Raw genomic sequence first — 17,813 nt, forward strand, 5'->3', positions numbered from 1 at the left:
TTTTGTTACTTTTATTTTGACTTTATTTGAAAATAGGGTTTAAGGAGTTACTTAAATATTTATAGTTACTATATTATTTTGAAGTGCATTATGTTCTTTCTTTGCAGCGGTTGTTTGGCAAACTCATATAGCATACCTCAGACTAAACTTGGTGATAGTCTTAGTGTAAACAAGATAACATTACCTTGCCCAAGAAGGTGTAATGGCACTGCCTGTAACCTCTCCTTCTGACACCCATCGTAAATTGGCTTATAACTGTTTACTTTTCTATTGGTAGGTGAGCCTAGGCATTTAAGTTCATTCATAGGAAATTATGGTGAAAGTGTTCGTGTACGGAACTCTTAAAACAGGACATCCAAACCACTATCGTTTGAAGGATGCAAACAATGGATTTACCAAATTTATCTCGAAAGCGATTACTAAAACAAAGTTTCCCCTAGTAGTTGCTACAAAATACAACATACCATTCATGCTTCATGATCCTGGGAATGGCAATGTAAGTCATTTAATATATCTATTCAGAATTACTACTAAATATTTCTTTAATTGTTCTTTTTTTGCTTTGCCAACATTAACCTCAATTACCTATTCTTATCAGTAGTATCATTTAATAGTTTACTTCGCTAGCAACATTAACCAGTATGATGTGCTTTATATTATTTATATTGATTCATTGACATGTCACCTACATATGTATTAGTATTTTATGTATGATATACTGTATACATATAATACTTACAATGGACTGGGGTGATTTACAGAATATATTTACAGCTATTTCGTGTGGGATAGAGCTATAGGAATTTAATATGAGACGTCAAGCTTCAAAATTTTAAAATGCCCCTCCGTCAGAGTCCTAATAAACAAAAGCACGTTATCAAAACTCACCAAACAATCTCAATGAACCAGTACCTCGTCGATCTGCTCCTAATTGTATACCTAGACGCTGAACTCAGTTATTAGATGTTTTAACAGTGATGACAGTTCTTCCACAAGTCCAAACATAAAAGGTGAAGTCAGAAATACAAAGTAAGGAGAATTTTTTCAAACCACAATGCACAATTGTTAATTGTGTTACAATTAGCAGAAATGCATGCTGCAGAAGTCCCAGAGTTGTGATGATTTAAATAATTGGGATAACATAAGAACCACATTAACTGCTATTGAAACTGGTATATACTATGTGCAACGGAAACTGCAAAAGGAACAGGAAAATTTGAACGTATTATGGCATCAGAAACTATACAGGATATACTGTATATACTAGATAAACTTAAAAGCAAATATATGCACCATGTATACATCTAACAAAAACAAACTGCGAAGAAAATAATAATCCTTAAGGCTGACTTATAAGAAGATGTGCTTTCATACCAATCGTATATATGTATAAATGAAATATTTAAATAGGTCTATGGCCTATTTCCCTAATATCCTAATATCCTAAAATAATAACCTATGGTATTAATTTTTTTCATCATATGGTTTTTCGTAAGATAACCTCATAGTTTTTAATGCGGTCATTGTGGTTTCAACAATGGTGTCATTGTGGTGTCATGTGGTCACAACAGTGTTTCACAATAAAATTGTGCATGAAAACACGTGACTAATCTAATACTATATGAAAATATTATCAGACCTGCACAATAATTCCATTAATCTAAGGTCGGACAATATGCCCATCAGCAAGAATTTCCTTCTGCTTTGTTTCAATCACATGTGTTCATTGTAGCATGCAAAAATAAATTATAATTATCTTCAATATTTTTTTAGTACATCAAAGGAGAACTTTATGACGTAGACCATAACATGTTAGAGGTATTGGACAAGTTGGAAACCCATCCGGTGTAAGTAGCTTTGTGGTATATCTATGCATTTTCTTTTTTTTGGCCTATTTCTCAGTTATTTCAACTACAAATGGTCTAAACGAAAAAAATATTTACAGTTAAGCATGCAGGCACATTTTCTTCACTTGTATAACTATTACAATTTTTTATCACTCGGTCTTATACATTTGTTAAACCTATGAACTTTAACAACGGTTTTTCCTCATGTGTGGTGAACTATCTTTGCACCTTACGTAACCATTGCACTGCATTTTCTTTCAAACTACTTGTGTTATGTTCATTTTATTAGTGTTAGGTTAAACATGACAGCCAATTCCGTTCGATTTTACATAAAATTGGCATGTAAAACAACAATTTTAGGTGGGAAATAATAATATTGCGGTCTTGTCATATTAACGGCCCAGCCAACAATTACTTTCCTGTGTTTTAGTTATGGCAAATTCCCAGAATGTTCACTTTTTTGTTCTCAATATGCCGCAACTTTCTTTAAAGTGTCTGGTAAATTATTCCATTGTTTTGGTCCACAACATTTTGGCGACTGTTGAGTGACCTGCATGCTGACAAAAGGGAAAGTCTAAGATTTAAAACTATTTCTACTATTTATGTATGGTTTTTCATTAAAAAAGTCATTATACAGGTAGTAAAAGGGTAATTTCTGACCATGCTTCCGCACAGGTATGGAATATCGACTGTAACTTTCCATTAAAGAGTGGTAAAGGTAGTTAGGTTGTCTTTATTTAAATAGGGTTTTATATTCCGGACTATACTGAGGTTTACTCGTATTTTTTGCAGCAGTGTGGTCATGTGGAGTTTACAGTAATACATTGACTGTAATAATAAGGACGACACATTGCACTGATCCTCAATTTCGCTCTATTGTTTTGTGTTTGCACCCATTATAATTATTATTGTGAAACTTGTTTCACTTGTACAATTTCATGTATAACTCATCTTTTTTAAACAAAGTTTCCGGCGTAAAGCGTAAAACTTAACTAATCAAAGAGATCATAGTTGGCAATGGTTAAAAGTACAGACCATCATTTTTCACATATGTCACTTATTTCTTATCCGATCGAAAATATTCCAAATTCATTAATCTCATATTAATGAAACATTCATCAACGGTTTACATTGCCCGGACAGTCTGAGCAAGTCACTCTAATGCTTTTTTGCATGTTCTATCGCAAAAATAATTTCACGACAATTCCATACCATTTTTTGTTTCAATTGTGAAAATGATCATAATTATAAAGAACTACGTTAACTATTTCTAACCTGATCTGAAAGCAAGCTTTAAGAAACTTACAACGTAATATTGTGCCAAATCATCATGTGAAAATGCGGTGCCAGTTAATCGCTCATATGGATGCGACCAGGATAACTTTTCACTTACTGCACTTTTTTAAGTAATTACAAGGCCATAAATTTGTTTATATCTACGCGAATAACATTGGCCCATTTTGCAGGTTGTACGAAAGAACTCCGATTTTCGTTGATCTCGCACAATCAACCAATATTAATAACGAAATATCAGCAACATCACTGGAGTGCGAAACTTACATTCTGCACAACTACAAGGAGTTATTGCTTAATTTGCCATTTATAGATTGTTATGATGGAGTCCATACATATGTACCAGCAAAGATGAGAGAAGAAAACGCCCGGGACTTGGTCAAAAAGGAAGTTTGATGATGCTTTGAGAACTGAAACTGATGTTAATTATTTATCTATTTATTTATTATGTTTAATCATGACAACTAACAGTCAACAGATATCTAATGTGCCTACTCATGCTTTTTTAAATTGAGCTTTGGAAACAGCTTAGAATATTTTTTGACCGCTATACTGTTATTTTAGTATGTCAAAATAGTCTACTGTAGTAGTATGAATTTTACTAGACTCTTTCAATCACTCCAAACTCCTTAAAACACCATACATAGCTAATTTTTTATGACCTTGACAAATGAATCAACCGTGCTGCTGTGGCGACCTCTCATTCATCGTATGCAGCAACATCACTTGTCGACGTTTACTGGTTAAATTAGATTTCGTTGCGCATTGCTGCTCTGTGTTCTCAACAGCGTCCTTATTGCTATATTTCAGTAAGCTACGCTGTGCATATTATAACGTCATTGTTAGCCAAACCTTTTGCTTACTGTAAGCCATCAAACTGTCATGTTATGTTTTAGACACAATTTTGAGGAAAAGGCTAATATAATTATTTAATAACTCAATTTGGGAAAACTTATTTAAGTTCGTTGATAGTGAGTCTTTTCGATAGTCCTTTTCATGCTTGCTTCATTCCTATTCTCATGTGATATTTCGTTGGTGTCATTCATTAACGTTCAGCTATTTCATATGAATATAATGTTACTCAGATACTATTTTTGTGATACGTTAGTAATTAACTAATTATTAATAACAAGGGCAATGATAACTCTCAGACGTTAGTACTGCAACTGTTCCTTTTCTCTTCTTAGCTCAGAAATCGCAACTTCTTCATAGATTTTTACTAGCGGTTCACTAACATAACACCGTTGCCTCTCTGCACAACATATAACGTTTTAAACGGATTGCTATAAACTATCAGTGATAAACGTTGATCGTTTTAACAACCGTGGTAAGAAAATGATCTGTGATCAAATCCACCTCCGGCAAGAAATGCCACTTGCTTTCTTACATCTACCTTTTTCAGAAAGCGGCATTATACTTAACGCTACTGTGTGCATGCTCTCAGTTTTTCCATAACCTACGATTCGTTGTGGTTAACTGCATGTATATTCAAGCCAGCTCAAAAAAAAATCGGAGACACTGCAAAAGCTTACTTTTTCCAAACCAAAACGGAATATTGAATTAATGTACAATGGTGTCTGCTGTATGCATTATTAGATGATTTGCTACACTTCACACAAGATTAAGGTACACAACAAAAACAAAGTCCAGTGGAAAAGCAACCAAACACTATCAAGGATAGAAAAACAAGCGAAAGAAGCGAGTCACGAAAAGTGCGAACTAGTTTAAGCAGAAATTTTTAATTACTTGTTTCTGTTTAGGCTATGTAATCGTAAACGCAATTTTACAAAATACAATAATTGGTAGCCGAATAGTTTAAGCGCTTGGCTTGGATTCTTGGTTCAATCCGACCCGTGTTCTGGTGTTGGACATTCTAACCGTGAAAAGTAGTGTATGGAGAAATTTTTAACTTTCCACAGCAGTTACTTACGTGACGTCACAAGGAAAGAAATACAAAATTGAGTATATTGCAGTTCCCATATAAACAGCTCACTTCGACCATACCGGAAATTACACGACATGTAATACAGTACGTAATGTTTTCTTATTTGCCTAACTTAATTTAATAGAAAAAAGCAGTCGTGGCTGTTTCGGTCTATCTTACTCAAATGGACTGCCAACAACCGGTTATCATAGTGTTCTACACTGCTCGTCGTGGAACGTTTAAAATATATTGACTGTTATTTAACAAGAAGGATTCAGATCTAACCTAATTACGCGCATCCACAATTACCATTAAAGCAGTTTCCAGCAGGAGCGTTTCCCGGTTTTCAATAGCTAATTGTAGTCTTACGAATAATTAATTATTATTACGATGTTGCAAATTAATAGTGATTAATGAAACTTTTGATGACATATTCTAGTAAAAGTTTAACTAGCTAAAGCTAACTAGCTAGTATAACTAGTTTGAACTAAAAAAAGAGAACTAGCTTATCAGTTATCACATTGAAGTTACCTAGAGTGTTTGTACAAAAAACGTTTCTTAGTTCCAATCAAGGCCTAACTTTATGCAGTCTTGCCATTCTTTACGATAAACATTTCACTAATTGATAATGGTTAATCAAACCTTGTACGCCCAGACCATTAGAGGAAATTAAAAGCTGCAATATAAATTTTTACCACACCAGCGTGTGTATATGCTATTTGCATAAGGTACGTATAAGCAGAAACGGTCACTGCTGTGTTTTTTCAAGCAAAATAAAAGTAATGCGAAGCAGATTTCATTCCGTATTACTTCCTGCATTCCTTCCGGTTCGGTAAAGGTCAGCGCATGACGTAGGGAAAGACTTTCTGTATCCGCTTAATTCTCTTGCTTTGTGATGATGCCATGCACTACATAAAGACCTTACAAAACAAGTTTTAGTCTACATATCTTAGTTTTTCAGTTTTCCGAAGCCAGCATTGCGAACGAATTTAAAGCACAGTCGCATGCGGGTATTTTACACCCGCTCCAGGTAAATGCAATAAGGGAAGTATTTTGCTTCATTGTTTTGAATTCGTGCAAACTTGGACAAGACTAAATAATGCAATGTTTCCTTAACCGCTATAAATTTGTGACAGCGTAATCGTTGCGGCGCAAATTTTAGCAGCAAAATAAGCAGCAAGCAATGGCAGGTGACTTCATTTCCTATAATTTTACAGACGTATTCCTTTTCCTGTGCCATAAAGCTGAGACGTTGATGTTCTTTAAGCAATTTTCTTGCTATTTAATTCTCTAGCCTTGTGACGCCACCTAAATAACCGCCCTGTAAAATGCTATATTCTTCTATACGTTATGTTTTCGTTAACGTTCCATTTTTTAAAGCTTGTAATGCAAACCACTCTAATGCAACAGCAACTTTGCACGAGATTTTTCTGCATACTCTGGACATAATTGAAACGCGGAAAGTCAGAGTGCTTAATATTTTATGAATCAGGTGAATTTTTGCAAGAACAAAAGGATCAAATAAGGTTAGATTAACCGATATCGATTTGTGACATTGTTATCGTCGGTAATCGCCAAATTAAAGAAACTTCTTTAAGATTCGATGCTGCAATTAACTGTTACTATTTCAATGATGATAATCGATGGGCGTAATTACCTTAGAACAGCCAAATCGAAGTAGATTAATTAGTTTCACTATATTTTAAACGGTGTTTGTGTTACGAACTTTGTTCCTCACATGTTGCCTGGTTGGTTATCATCGTGTTTTCGTTTGAAGCGTTTTTACCAATTAGCACCTTTTGCGTGCGTGTTTATTAATTATTTTTAACGTGATTTGGCACCCTTGTTAAATATAAAGATTGTGCGCTTTTTAGAGAGGTTAATTTGAGTTGGTGTCTGGCTGAGACCTATTAAATGTGGCTTTTCAAATCTCATCGCTTTGTTTTATTAGCGTGATAACGCTATACACAGTTGCACAGTTGAAAGTTACTCACAGTTACTTGCAGTTAAAGGTGTCGAGGTTTACCGTAAATGTGAAATTAAGCCTGGCTACATGAATGAGAAAATAATCATTACATATGCACAAATCCACTAGGAGAAAATAAGAGCAGAAATATACCGCAATACGACAATAATATGTTGGCATTCCATTTGTAAAAGGTGAGCAGAAACAATCACGTTTGTGTTTCCTCTATCAGACTAACTACTGCGAAGCAGGCATCATACCGTATTACCTTCCGGACGTTATCCGGTTTACGGTAAAGGTGAGCCGTTGATTTCGGCACAATAAATATACTCTCACTATTGACATCCGTTGCCCTGTGATACCGCTTACATAAGTGCTCCGGAAAATTAAATATTCTTCAATGCACTAATGCTGCGTAGTTTATATACTGTACAAGCAAAATAATGTACATGTAAAACTAACACCTAACAAATAATATTGTGTTTTAATAATTGTTTTTCTTTATACGCATGAATGTCCTTCGTTATAGTGCATTGTTTCGGTCATACGTGTCAAAGTCCCGGCCCGCTTTACATTAAAACTTGGCCCGTAATGCTATTTTATACATTGCACTATTTACGGCCCACCAGATCATTGTACAGTATAACTTACTTTTTTCAAGCAAGAAACAAGATTATGACAAATCGCACATTACAGCAGCACAGCAGTTGAACCATCTTACGATAAAATAAATCGATTTATTCTAACGCTTGAAATCTGGGCTGCTTTTTTCTTCATTGTTTGTTAATTCTTTAATCCTTTTGCAAGGAGATGAGCGAAACATAATGATGTAAGAGCAGAATAATCAAAAATAGCCCAACTAAAAATTGTCAAAAACATCAAAAATTTGGTGTTGTTTCGCTGCCTGTTCCAATTCATGTACTCGTGTCACGAAACGTTCAATCAAGTTTTATCCTTACGGCCCGAGGCGTTAAATTTGACACCCTTGGTTTATTAGCATGCGCGTTTAGCCTAATTACCTTACTCTGATATGCTCAGCTTTTTTTGTGGCCACTTTCCAGTGTTCAATTTACAGCTGTCACTTGAGTTGCCAGGATTAAGCATGCATGTCTATTTAATAATTTAGTATTGCGATCTATTAGCTTTTAAGTTAGTTAAAATCATCCTCGTTTTTTAGTTAAATAAATCCTTTCTTAACTTTGTTAACTAACCAAGATTTTTGGCTGTCAATTTGACCTGCCTAATGCCCTCCCCAGCATGATCCGATATGTGAAAATTATGCGGTCCACGCTTGCCATTAGCTGCTTTGAAATTAAAAGTGAACAGCCTGCTTGTCAACTCATACTGCCTGATTTGTAAGAAGCCATTCGATTTCAAACTCACTCAGTGAATTGACTTGCTTTTTGTCGTGAGAGTAATTGTATTGTTGTATGAACAAGCGGTCCTCCACAATCCCTTTTAAATCGATATTGCTTTTATTATGCATATTGTACAAACACTATACACAGCTAATCGGTTATACACAAATACTTTATGCGTGATACTACTGATGCTACTTATCACTTACTACATTTGCAAACACTCATGCATTAAAAAATTTTTTATTCAGCTAGGTCTACAATTTCACAAATTCGAAACAGCCCGAACGGAAACGCTGGAATTACTGAGACACTCCGAAAGCTTTCCACAACAAGGTTGGACCTTGTTCCCAACCACTCAATTCATCCGTACGTGTTATCCAAACGTTGAATCCATTTCGTTTAACTTTACGTACTTGGGCAGTGAAACTGTAAATAAAATGAACAATTCTGCAATAACATTTACATTTAAATAATTTTGCAGTCTAATATAGTGGTAAACCTATTAAAAAAACCAGCCACCTTCCTGGGGCTACGCCTTTTTCTTCAATCCAGGTAATAACTTTAGGGGCGTTGGTATACGGTTCAGAAAATTTAACTTTTAACTTGCTTGTAACAGATGTTGAATTATCTACATTCAGTGATCCTGTTAAAAGAAACAAAAATCAACCATTCAAAGCTTAGACATTAATAACTTATGTAGGTTTATGCTTTGTTGTCATATTTTTCCAAACGAACGAACTTTGTCTAAGAATGTTAAACAAACGCTTTTTATTTACACTTTACACTAAAGAGTGACTATTTCACCTAAAGTATAACTTCACACAAGCCTATTGCTAAATATTGGTGGTGAGATTAGGAGAATCGGTATGCTAAAGTTGATTTTGGCTATATATAAAGTTTTATTAAAGTTGGACTTACGTTACATTGTAACGGTTACAAGGTACATTTAGGTTGTTATGTTATAAAAAGTACGTTAAGTTAATTAGGAACTTTGACAAACAGCTTCGAAAGCACGATTTGTTTTCCAGTGGAATAGTAGCAAACTTTATTTTAACGATGAAATGTTTTTCAATCAGGAAAAGCGACTGCGTGAGGTTTGATAGATGTCATGTGTCGAATGTTTTTTGTAAAATTTACAGCGTGTTTGAGGAAAGCACAGCAGCGTTACCAATTTCTTAAATTACCAGTATTGTTTCAACTTTGGCATGATATTATATTCTCTCATGACAAGCAATATAATCATTTGAGAATTTATGTGCGGCTGTCATTATTATTTTAACGAAAACAATTCGTTCAAAGCTATTTTCCATTGTGTCCTGTCAACCAAACTTCAATATTATTACATAGTAACCTCAATCTTTCCTTCCAGTCTAAATCTAAATTCAAATTAAACGGTAATAGTTTTAATCAACTTTTTGCAAATACAATTCTCCTAACCTAATGTATAACCGCCTATCTTTAATAACGGGCTACCCGACTTACTTGCGGTTAATAGTCACTTTGTTTATGTGCTCTACGTATATTTGGGGCGACAGGAAATTTTTAGTTTTTGTTTTTCATTATGCCACCGTAAATTCTTAAGACTGGTACCGTTTACAGGTGCAGTAAATAACTTTGTAACTCAGTACATCAGGAATATTTTCAAACATGTACGTTTAAAGATGATGGTACTATGGGAAATGGGGTGGTGTATTAGTTTTAGACTGGCCTAAACCAAGTCTGACTGTTTGACTCCGAGCTAGTTATCTTGACTCCGTTGCGTTTACTGTCTTATTTGCTTCTTAAATCAACACCAACTTCATAAGTTCAAATTGTTATATTGTCCGAATAAGTTGTATCGAATTAGCAATATTACACCATGCTTCCAATTCCCAATATCTTATTACACACTTCCATTCAGAGGAAATAACTCAGACAAGAATTGAATTTGTAAGAGAGCGATTTAAACCAAACATTTCTTTTTATACTCAACTATTGACCAATCAGCTTTTGCCAATTAGCCCATAGTCACGTGTACATAATTCCAATTTAAGCCTTTTTCTCACAAAGAATTCAAATCGATTTGCTATCGTGTACAGAAGACCACTTGACACACTTACTACATCACATGTTGGTTTGAAACTACGATTTGATTAAAGATACTAGAACAATACCTGCTACCATAAAACCACGTGTCGCATATTGTACGTTATCTGAACGTTTTCAAGTACACTCAAACTTTACGCCGTGAAAACAATGCTATTTGAAACACTTCAATCTGCGTCAAATATGTCGGTTAGAATTTCTTGTTTGAATAACTGCTTGCACGCTACAAAGCTTTGCAAACATTATTATCTGCACTGGAGAAAAATCAAAACTTATGCAATGCCAATTTATATAATTATTGCAATTATGAAATTGTGCGAACGCCACAGTACCTTTGTTTACAGTCATAGAAACGTTTTCATTCCAAAAAACCTTAGGATTTTGGCCCCAACCACATTTCTTGTCTGAACGTTGTACAACGCAATCGAATCCATCTAAGTTAACATTATCCACCTTCACAGTGAATCTATAATGAAATAAACAAGAGAAGTAAACTTGCACCGTACGCTTGCAGTTACGCAAACACACTTTGGTCACGTATTTGACAAAGTAATCACAACAAGAACAAAGCAGCAGATTTTAGTTCTTGCAGCTGATATTGAAAAGAGAATTTTTGCCAGAAAATTTGAAACATTCTGATGTTGCATCAAAGTATCTCTTTGTAAAAACACAACAAAGCATACTTTTAACAAGTATTAATATTTTTGCTGACAATAACTGCTTTTCTGAAGTTTATTTTTTCAAGAACAAATTTCTTTACCTGTCTTCGTACTTGGGATCCCCTCTTACCCAGGCAAATATTTCAGGCCTTTTAGAATAGGAGCGATTTAAATCGACATGAATGGACACCTTGTTATCCTCAGAAGAACCTACTTCCCTTGACCCTGCATATAACAGCAATTCATTTTTACATTTTTCTCAGAAAACACTGTAATAGAGGCTTTTTTGTTCGTTAGTTCATTGCTTCTTAAAATTTCCTATTATGCTGTCTTATCTAAAGGCATACTAATTATTTTAAACAATTTTCCATACATCCAACGACATAAATGTAACAAAATGCGTGACTTTATTTTATCTACTCATGCCAATTAATTCATTTTCATGTATACGCACTTTTTACAGGGGTCCTACTTCATATTTCTTTTTTTGTTTGTTCCCTGTGCACACAGGTTTTTAATAACTGATTATATATCAAATTATGTTTTATATATATAACTACAGTAACTACTATATGTAACTACAGTAGCCTATATATATATAACTATGTATATTCAGTAATATATATAACTGAACAGTTACTGTAAGCCAAGTTCCATATGACACACATTAACACATCACGCATGTAGTGTATGTTTCTATTTCTATTTATCTTATTTGTGCTTTTAAGTACCACTAGAACATTTTTCCATATGTATGTATTTTACCCCACTTTTTCTTGTATGTCTCGCGTTCTTATTCCTGTAATGCAGTGCTTATCAACCTGTGACACTCTGCGCACTAGTGCGAGTATAAAAACATCTAGTACGGATAACGAACACGGTCCGATTCAATCTAGCGCGGTTATTCTCAAGCAAAGCTGATTGGTTGTGCAGGTTTAATGTTTTCACGCTTACCCTCGCGTCGGATCATGGTCGAGACAAGCTCATCCGTAATAACTACACATCCGTAATAACGCACAGTTACCACTAAGCAAATCCAGTTTTGCCAATATACCTTCCATGAAGAAGACTGTCATCAAAAAGAACGTGACAGGATATTGAAGTGGCAAAGAAAAATCAACAGCAAAATAGCGGAGCATATTAATATCACATCATCACAAGGCAATGACTTATCTCGTTGCTTTATATTTAGTTGAAAAGTAGTTGGATGCTGTTATCGACACAAGAATGTGCGCTTTTTTGTTATCGATAAGGAAGTGGAAATTATGAGTGAGTGAATTAGGGTTACCGTATTTTCTTGAATAGAAGCCGCACGATTTGATTAAAAATAAACAATAGAAGCCGCCCTCGCATAGAAGCAGCAGAAGACAATGCTGAAATCGCTTCGGTGTAATATAAAGGCTGTGGTTGAGAGCTTGCACATGCAAAAAACAGCAGTTGTCACATTACAGTAGTGATCGGATAGTAATAGAATAAAACCTTTTTGTCAAAAGAGAGCGCAGAATTTTATTGTCACCTAATCAACAATACGGGTACTTCAAGTAATAAAAATAGAAGCCGCCCTCGAATAGAAGCGGCACAAAACGTTCAAAAATAAAAAATAGTAGCCGCGGTTTCTATTCAAGAAAATACGGTAATGAGTGAAATAAAATTTGTTGAATTATTTTTCACTGGTTTTGCGCGGTCGCACCATTCATTTGCTTTAAGATGATTGTTTTATAGTTATGCATATGGTTCATGTAACTTTATTGCCAACTTCCAACTCTCCATATTTCCTATGTGTATGAGTTATGAACTTTGTTCCTCAAGTATTGCGTAGTTGCTTAATGTGTTTTCGTTGAAGCGTTTTTACCAATTAGCAACTTTCGCGTGTTTGTTCTTAAATATTTTAATTACTTCATTTGGCATCCTTGTTACATAAAAAGTTGTGTGGTCTTTGGAGAGGGGTTAATCTGAGTCGGCGTCTGGCTGACACCAATTAAATGTGGCTTTTCGAAGATCATCGGTTTGTTTTATTAGCGTGATAACGCTACACAGTCTAGCAGTTGAAGGTGTTGCGGTTAACCGTAAACGTGAAATTAAGCCTGGTTACAAGAATGAAAAAATAATCGTTACATACGCACACATCGCTAATAAAATTGTCTGGTGAATGGGATCGTTTAACCTGGAGTAACCTGTAGGTAGGCGTAGGCTGTACATTCTCGTGCTCGCATTGTTGTGGGGCGGACAAGATTGAAAAGAAAATTTGTTGTTGATATTTTTAACTGTATTGGCTATAACATGTATAGCTATGTAATAACACTCCATTCGCTTGTATATACGAAGCATTGCACAAATCCATAAAATCGGCAAGGAAGCCTTTCACTAGGCTAAACCTAAACCACGGTAACGTGAATGGCATAAAAATTTAGCCCGACAAACTAGTATGGTTTGATGTTACAAACTTTATTCTCGAACTGACGGAAGTCTTTCCACAAATAAAATTTGATGATGATTCCTCATCGCTCGATCGGCTACCGATCTTGTCGATCTTCATGCAAGCTCAGATTGATATCCATATTTTTTCTTATTTTTTATTTTTTTGTATTACCTTAATTTTAAATTGTTCATGATGACCACTGAGGTCGTGTCGTTCACACCTTGCTCAAGGAAATTACAATGGTAGCGCAACTAGAAATCGAATCCGTTTCAACTTTGGCCTTTGGTGGTTTAACTATTACGTAATATGCGCTTAAATCAAAGAAAAACTCTCACGTAATGCTTTAAGAGTATTTCAAGTGGTTATTTCAAGTACTTTCCGTGCGGCTCGAAATGGGGTGGGTGACAAATACTGGCACATAACGTATACGGATTGTTTTATAAAATGTTTAATTTCAATACGTAGTAGCCTACCAAGAAATAGTGACCACATAAAGAAATCGCCAGCCTGTCCAATGTATTACAGCTTGGACTGCAGCGCCTGCGGATGAGATTTTCGTGACACCAAAAAGTACGAACCGTCATCAAACAATTTCAAAAGCACTAGTGTTATGTATGGAATTGTTTCGAACCCCGTATATACGCTTCTCTCCCCGAGAGAAAAATAAATACCTCTCAATGGGAGTTTTCATCGGTATATTTTGTGCTGGGTATTTATTTGACTTTACTTATCATTTATTCAAATTTTGGCGATGGTTGTCGCAGGTGAATGAGTGATAATTCAGCGCTTTTATTAATCTGATCTTATAAGAATTAAAAGGAGTTTTTTCTCTTATTCTCACCAGAAGTAATTCATTTAAAACGTTTTAAGTTTGACCACAGTTAGTATGGTTGTGAGAAAGTTTCCTGGACCTATATAGGAATTTAACCTGACATAAGTAGTAAATACCCCAAGTTATGTTTCATGGGTAAAAATACGGTACTATTTATAAGAAAAATCTTTCTTAATTTAACTAAAACCTTTATAATCTTTCCCTTAATACGACAACGTTTTTCGTATGATGAAATTGTTATACCTTGAGCAGGAGCTACTTGGGCTCCATCTACATTCCAGTGTAGGCATGGATTTTGACTCCATCCCTTTTTCTTGTCTTCACGCTCGACGGTGCATTCAAAGCCATTTTGGTTAACAGACTTGATTTCAACATTAAATCTGCACCAAAAATTTTTGTAGTTGATGATTATTATTTTGTCCTGTCACGGACAAATTTTTAAATACGTATGTTTATAACACATGTCGTATAAATGATTATAGTTTTTAATAATAGTTTTGTTTGTAGTATCAACCAGCGATAAAAAAATTGATATTAAGTAGTTTGCCAGATTATTGTCATTCGGGTTTGTCAGAGCACATGGTGGGGTAGTGGGGAGGGGGGCAGTAATTATATACACGCACTGCAATTTAGATTGGACAATCACATGTACATAAGCTTGATGTTATTAAATCCATTTTTTTAATATTGCCATCAAAGCGGGTACGCCAACAGTCCGTAGACGGTTAGGTTGTACCCAAATAATTGTAATATAAAAACAATAATAAATATTGCTTGCTAACAGAATGCTAAAACGAACACCTGTCACCATATTTACTGTCTCCTCTTACACCAGCAATTACCCTGGGGATATTTTGGTAGGGAATTGGAAATTCAATCGATATGTGTTTCTTGTTACCATCTGAACTTCCAATCTGCTTTGTATCTGCAGTATATTCAAAGAATCATAACGTATATACAAAGATTTAATAAAATATAATATAAACGCAAAACCGATTATATAGCCTCAGATGAAGTAAAAAAACAGTATAGCACGTAAAGAAGTAATGTTTTTGGTCGTAGCTTACAAAATATGCAACTATAGAAATGACTCACAATTAATCTTTGGTTAAACACAGCGACATATACCACATTGAAACTTTATCAAATGAATTTTGTTTTCTATTACACTAAAATGGATAAATATAGATTTTTACCATACTTACACAAGCAAACGGATACTTATCAAGTACTTTTTAGGTAATATTATATAGAATTTCCTTACTGACTATAATTCCCAACCCAATACCTTGAAGCTTTCTTCCATCCGCTACCCAGTATAGCGTTGGGTTCTGGCCCCACCCAGTGTCACGGGATTATTTTTATGCACCCGTTTTTATATCCATCACGTTATACACCGTTTTTATTCGCATTGTCTTTATGCATGTTCACGATATGCTGTGTTTTACTGTACTTGTTTATACTCGTGACGTCTCAGATCGTTAGCCCGAGGGCCCAATTAGTAATGTATTTAGCGTCCCACGGGGATTCCTTAGTCGCGTGGAATTGGTTTTGTGGGAATGTTGCGCTCGGCTGTGTGGTGTTGAGCTAGTGTAAAATCAGTCTACGTTGGGGTTTGATGGCGAGAAGATCATTGATTTTATTGAAGAAAATGCCATTAAAAGATGTTAAAGCAAACCTGGCTAATTGACTAGCCGTTAAGTGGGCAGTTCCTGGTTAAGAAAAAGTTTGGTTACACCCAGTACTATTGTCTGTTCGTTGTATATTTACTTTAAATCCATCCGGGCTAACTGTCTTAACTTGTACACTGAATCTGTGTAAAATTCCTTTTAAAGGCTGTTCACATAGACCGCAAATTTTCATTTGAAAAAAGACATGCAAATGTTCATTTCTTACGTATCACGGTATTGAAATTCTCCTAATGCCCAAGCATTCAACACTGGAGCTTGTTCGTATGGAATAGGAAAGGTGACTTTTTTCAAAACAGAATTTTCGTCTGATGATCCAATGGATTCTGAAGCACAAAAAAATATCGTCTTAGCATTGAAATGAAGGTAATAACTTTCTCTATGTGTATTCATATTGGCAAGAATTTCTTCAAACCGTTCAATGTTTGCATTAGCTCTATAGATGTACCACATTATATACTTCGTCATGTAGGATCACAGATTTTATTTCAGTTAATTTTAAACATTTCTTCCACAAGGCCTGGATCCAAGAAGCGAAAACACTTGAATCAAACTGTCAAGCAATCCTTAGACATAACTAGGTTTTTTATTTCAAATGATTATAAGTGTACCAAAGCAAATCAGCAAGCTTTTGAATATTGTAAAAACGCATAGATTATTTCATGTTTTCAGTGTTTTTTTTTTAGGTTCACGGCACTTCAGCGGAAGTAGTAGGCTAAAATAATAATACATTTTTTTTTCGTATGTCATATCCTAGCAATCGTATCTCAGAAACATGTAAGTAAAGTTTACAAGTATTGTTTAAATACCGTGTTTTTTCTTATATGATACTTACACCCAATTATTTTACGATATTCCTTATACCAGCATAAGCGTACAGTAGGCCTATAGTAATACTATTTCTTTCCGATTGTTTATCAAAAATCCAACTACATAGACGGATAGGCATGATTGATCCAAACTGCCAAAAGAAACCCCCTTGATATTTCAACTACGGAACGTTTAAAATTAATGCCGGACGTAAATTGAAAATGTCATCACAAATCAAACTATTGAGATTGTTTACCAACCATTATCAACTCCCATTTCAGATGAGATAATCCTTTGTCAGTGTAATTTCAAGTCTGTAAAGTCAGGCAAGAACTAAACAACTAGCTATTTAACGTAACAAATTATTTAGAAAAATGTTCAATCACATATAATATTCTTCAGAAATATTGCATGGCAAATAAAAGACTTGTAAAAAGTAACAATCTTTCAGTAGTGTAGCTATAGTGTTAAAGTGTATGAGATAAAGGTATTAATGTCAAACTCAATCCACCGTTATACGTAGCTTCACGCAAACGCAATGCATATAACACAAACCAACCAGCAGCCTTTGATCAATTGACAATATTGGTATATTGCAGTTTGTGCCGCATTCAAGATGTTTCTGTAAGGTAAGGTTTTGAAAATCTGTGGTGTGTGGATTTGATAATCGCACACAAAAATACGATGAACGAAAAAGATCAGATACGTAAACACATCAATTACCCACCGTCGATACATTTGCCGTTTTGTAAGAACAATATTTAAAAAAAAATTGACTTCACTTAGATACACCGTTTTGTTGGCTTTCATCAACTATTAAATGTGTATAGTTGTTTAAAGCTTGATTAAGCTGTAAAACAAGGCGTCTTTTTCATTCACTCCACAACAACGACAATTTAGTTCCTACACGAGTTTTCGCAAGCTTAAGC

At 34.8% G+C, this 17,813-nt stretch overlaps 2 protein-coding genes across 2 annotated transcripts; one reads left to right on the forward strand and one right to left on the reverse strand.

The window, feature by feature from the left end:
- Positions 1–254: 254 nt before the first annotated feature.
- Positions 255–4,228, forward strand: LOC143453140 (putative gamma-glutamylcyclotransferase CG2811). The gene is made up of 3 exons (XM_076954303.1): positions 255–496; positions 1,774–1,847; positions 3,314–4,228. Exons 1-3 carry the CDS (start codon positions 314–316, stop codon positions 3,534–3,536), a joined length of 480 nt encoding a protein of 159 aa, XP_076810418.1. The 5' UTR covers positions 255–313; the 3' UTR covers positions 3,537–4,228.
- A 4,351-nt stretch (positions 4,229–8,579) lies between these two features.
- Positions 8,580–17,228, reverse strand: LOC143452502 (uncharacterized). Its single transcript, XM_076953504.1, has 10 exons — positions 17,145–17,228; positions 16,283–16,400; positions 16,122–16,199; positions 15,675–15,724; positions 15,188–15,311; positions 14,630–14,766; positions 11,237–11,360; positions 10,809–10,942; positions 8,911–9,034; positions 8,580–8,817 (listed from the first exon to the last, which is right to left on the reverse strand). Exons 1-10 carry the CDS (start codon positions 17,158–17,160, stop codon positions 8,691–8,693), a joined length of 1,032 nt encoding a protein of 343 aa, XP_076809619.1. The 5' UTR covers positions 17,161–17,228; the 3' UTR covers positions 8,580–8,690.
- Between the last annotated feature and the right edge of the window lie 585 nt (positions 17,229–17,813).

This window comes from Clavelina lepadiformis, chromosome 4 (assembly GCF_947623445.1).
Source record: "Clavelina lepadiformis chromosome 4, kaClaLepa1.1, whole genome shotgun sequence".
Lineage (NCBI taxonomy): Eukaryota > Metazoa > Chordata > Ascidiacea > Aplousobranchia > Clavelinidae > Clavelina > Clavelina lepadiformis.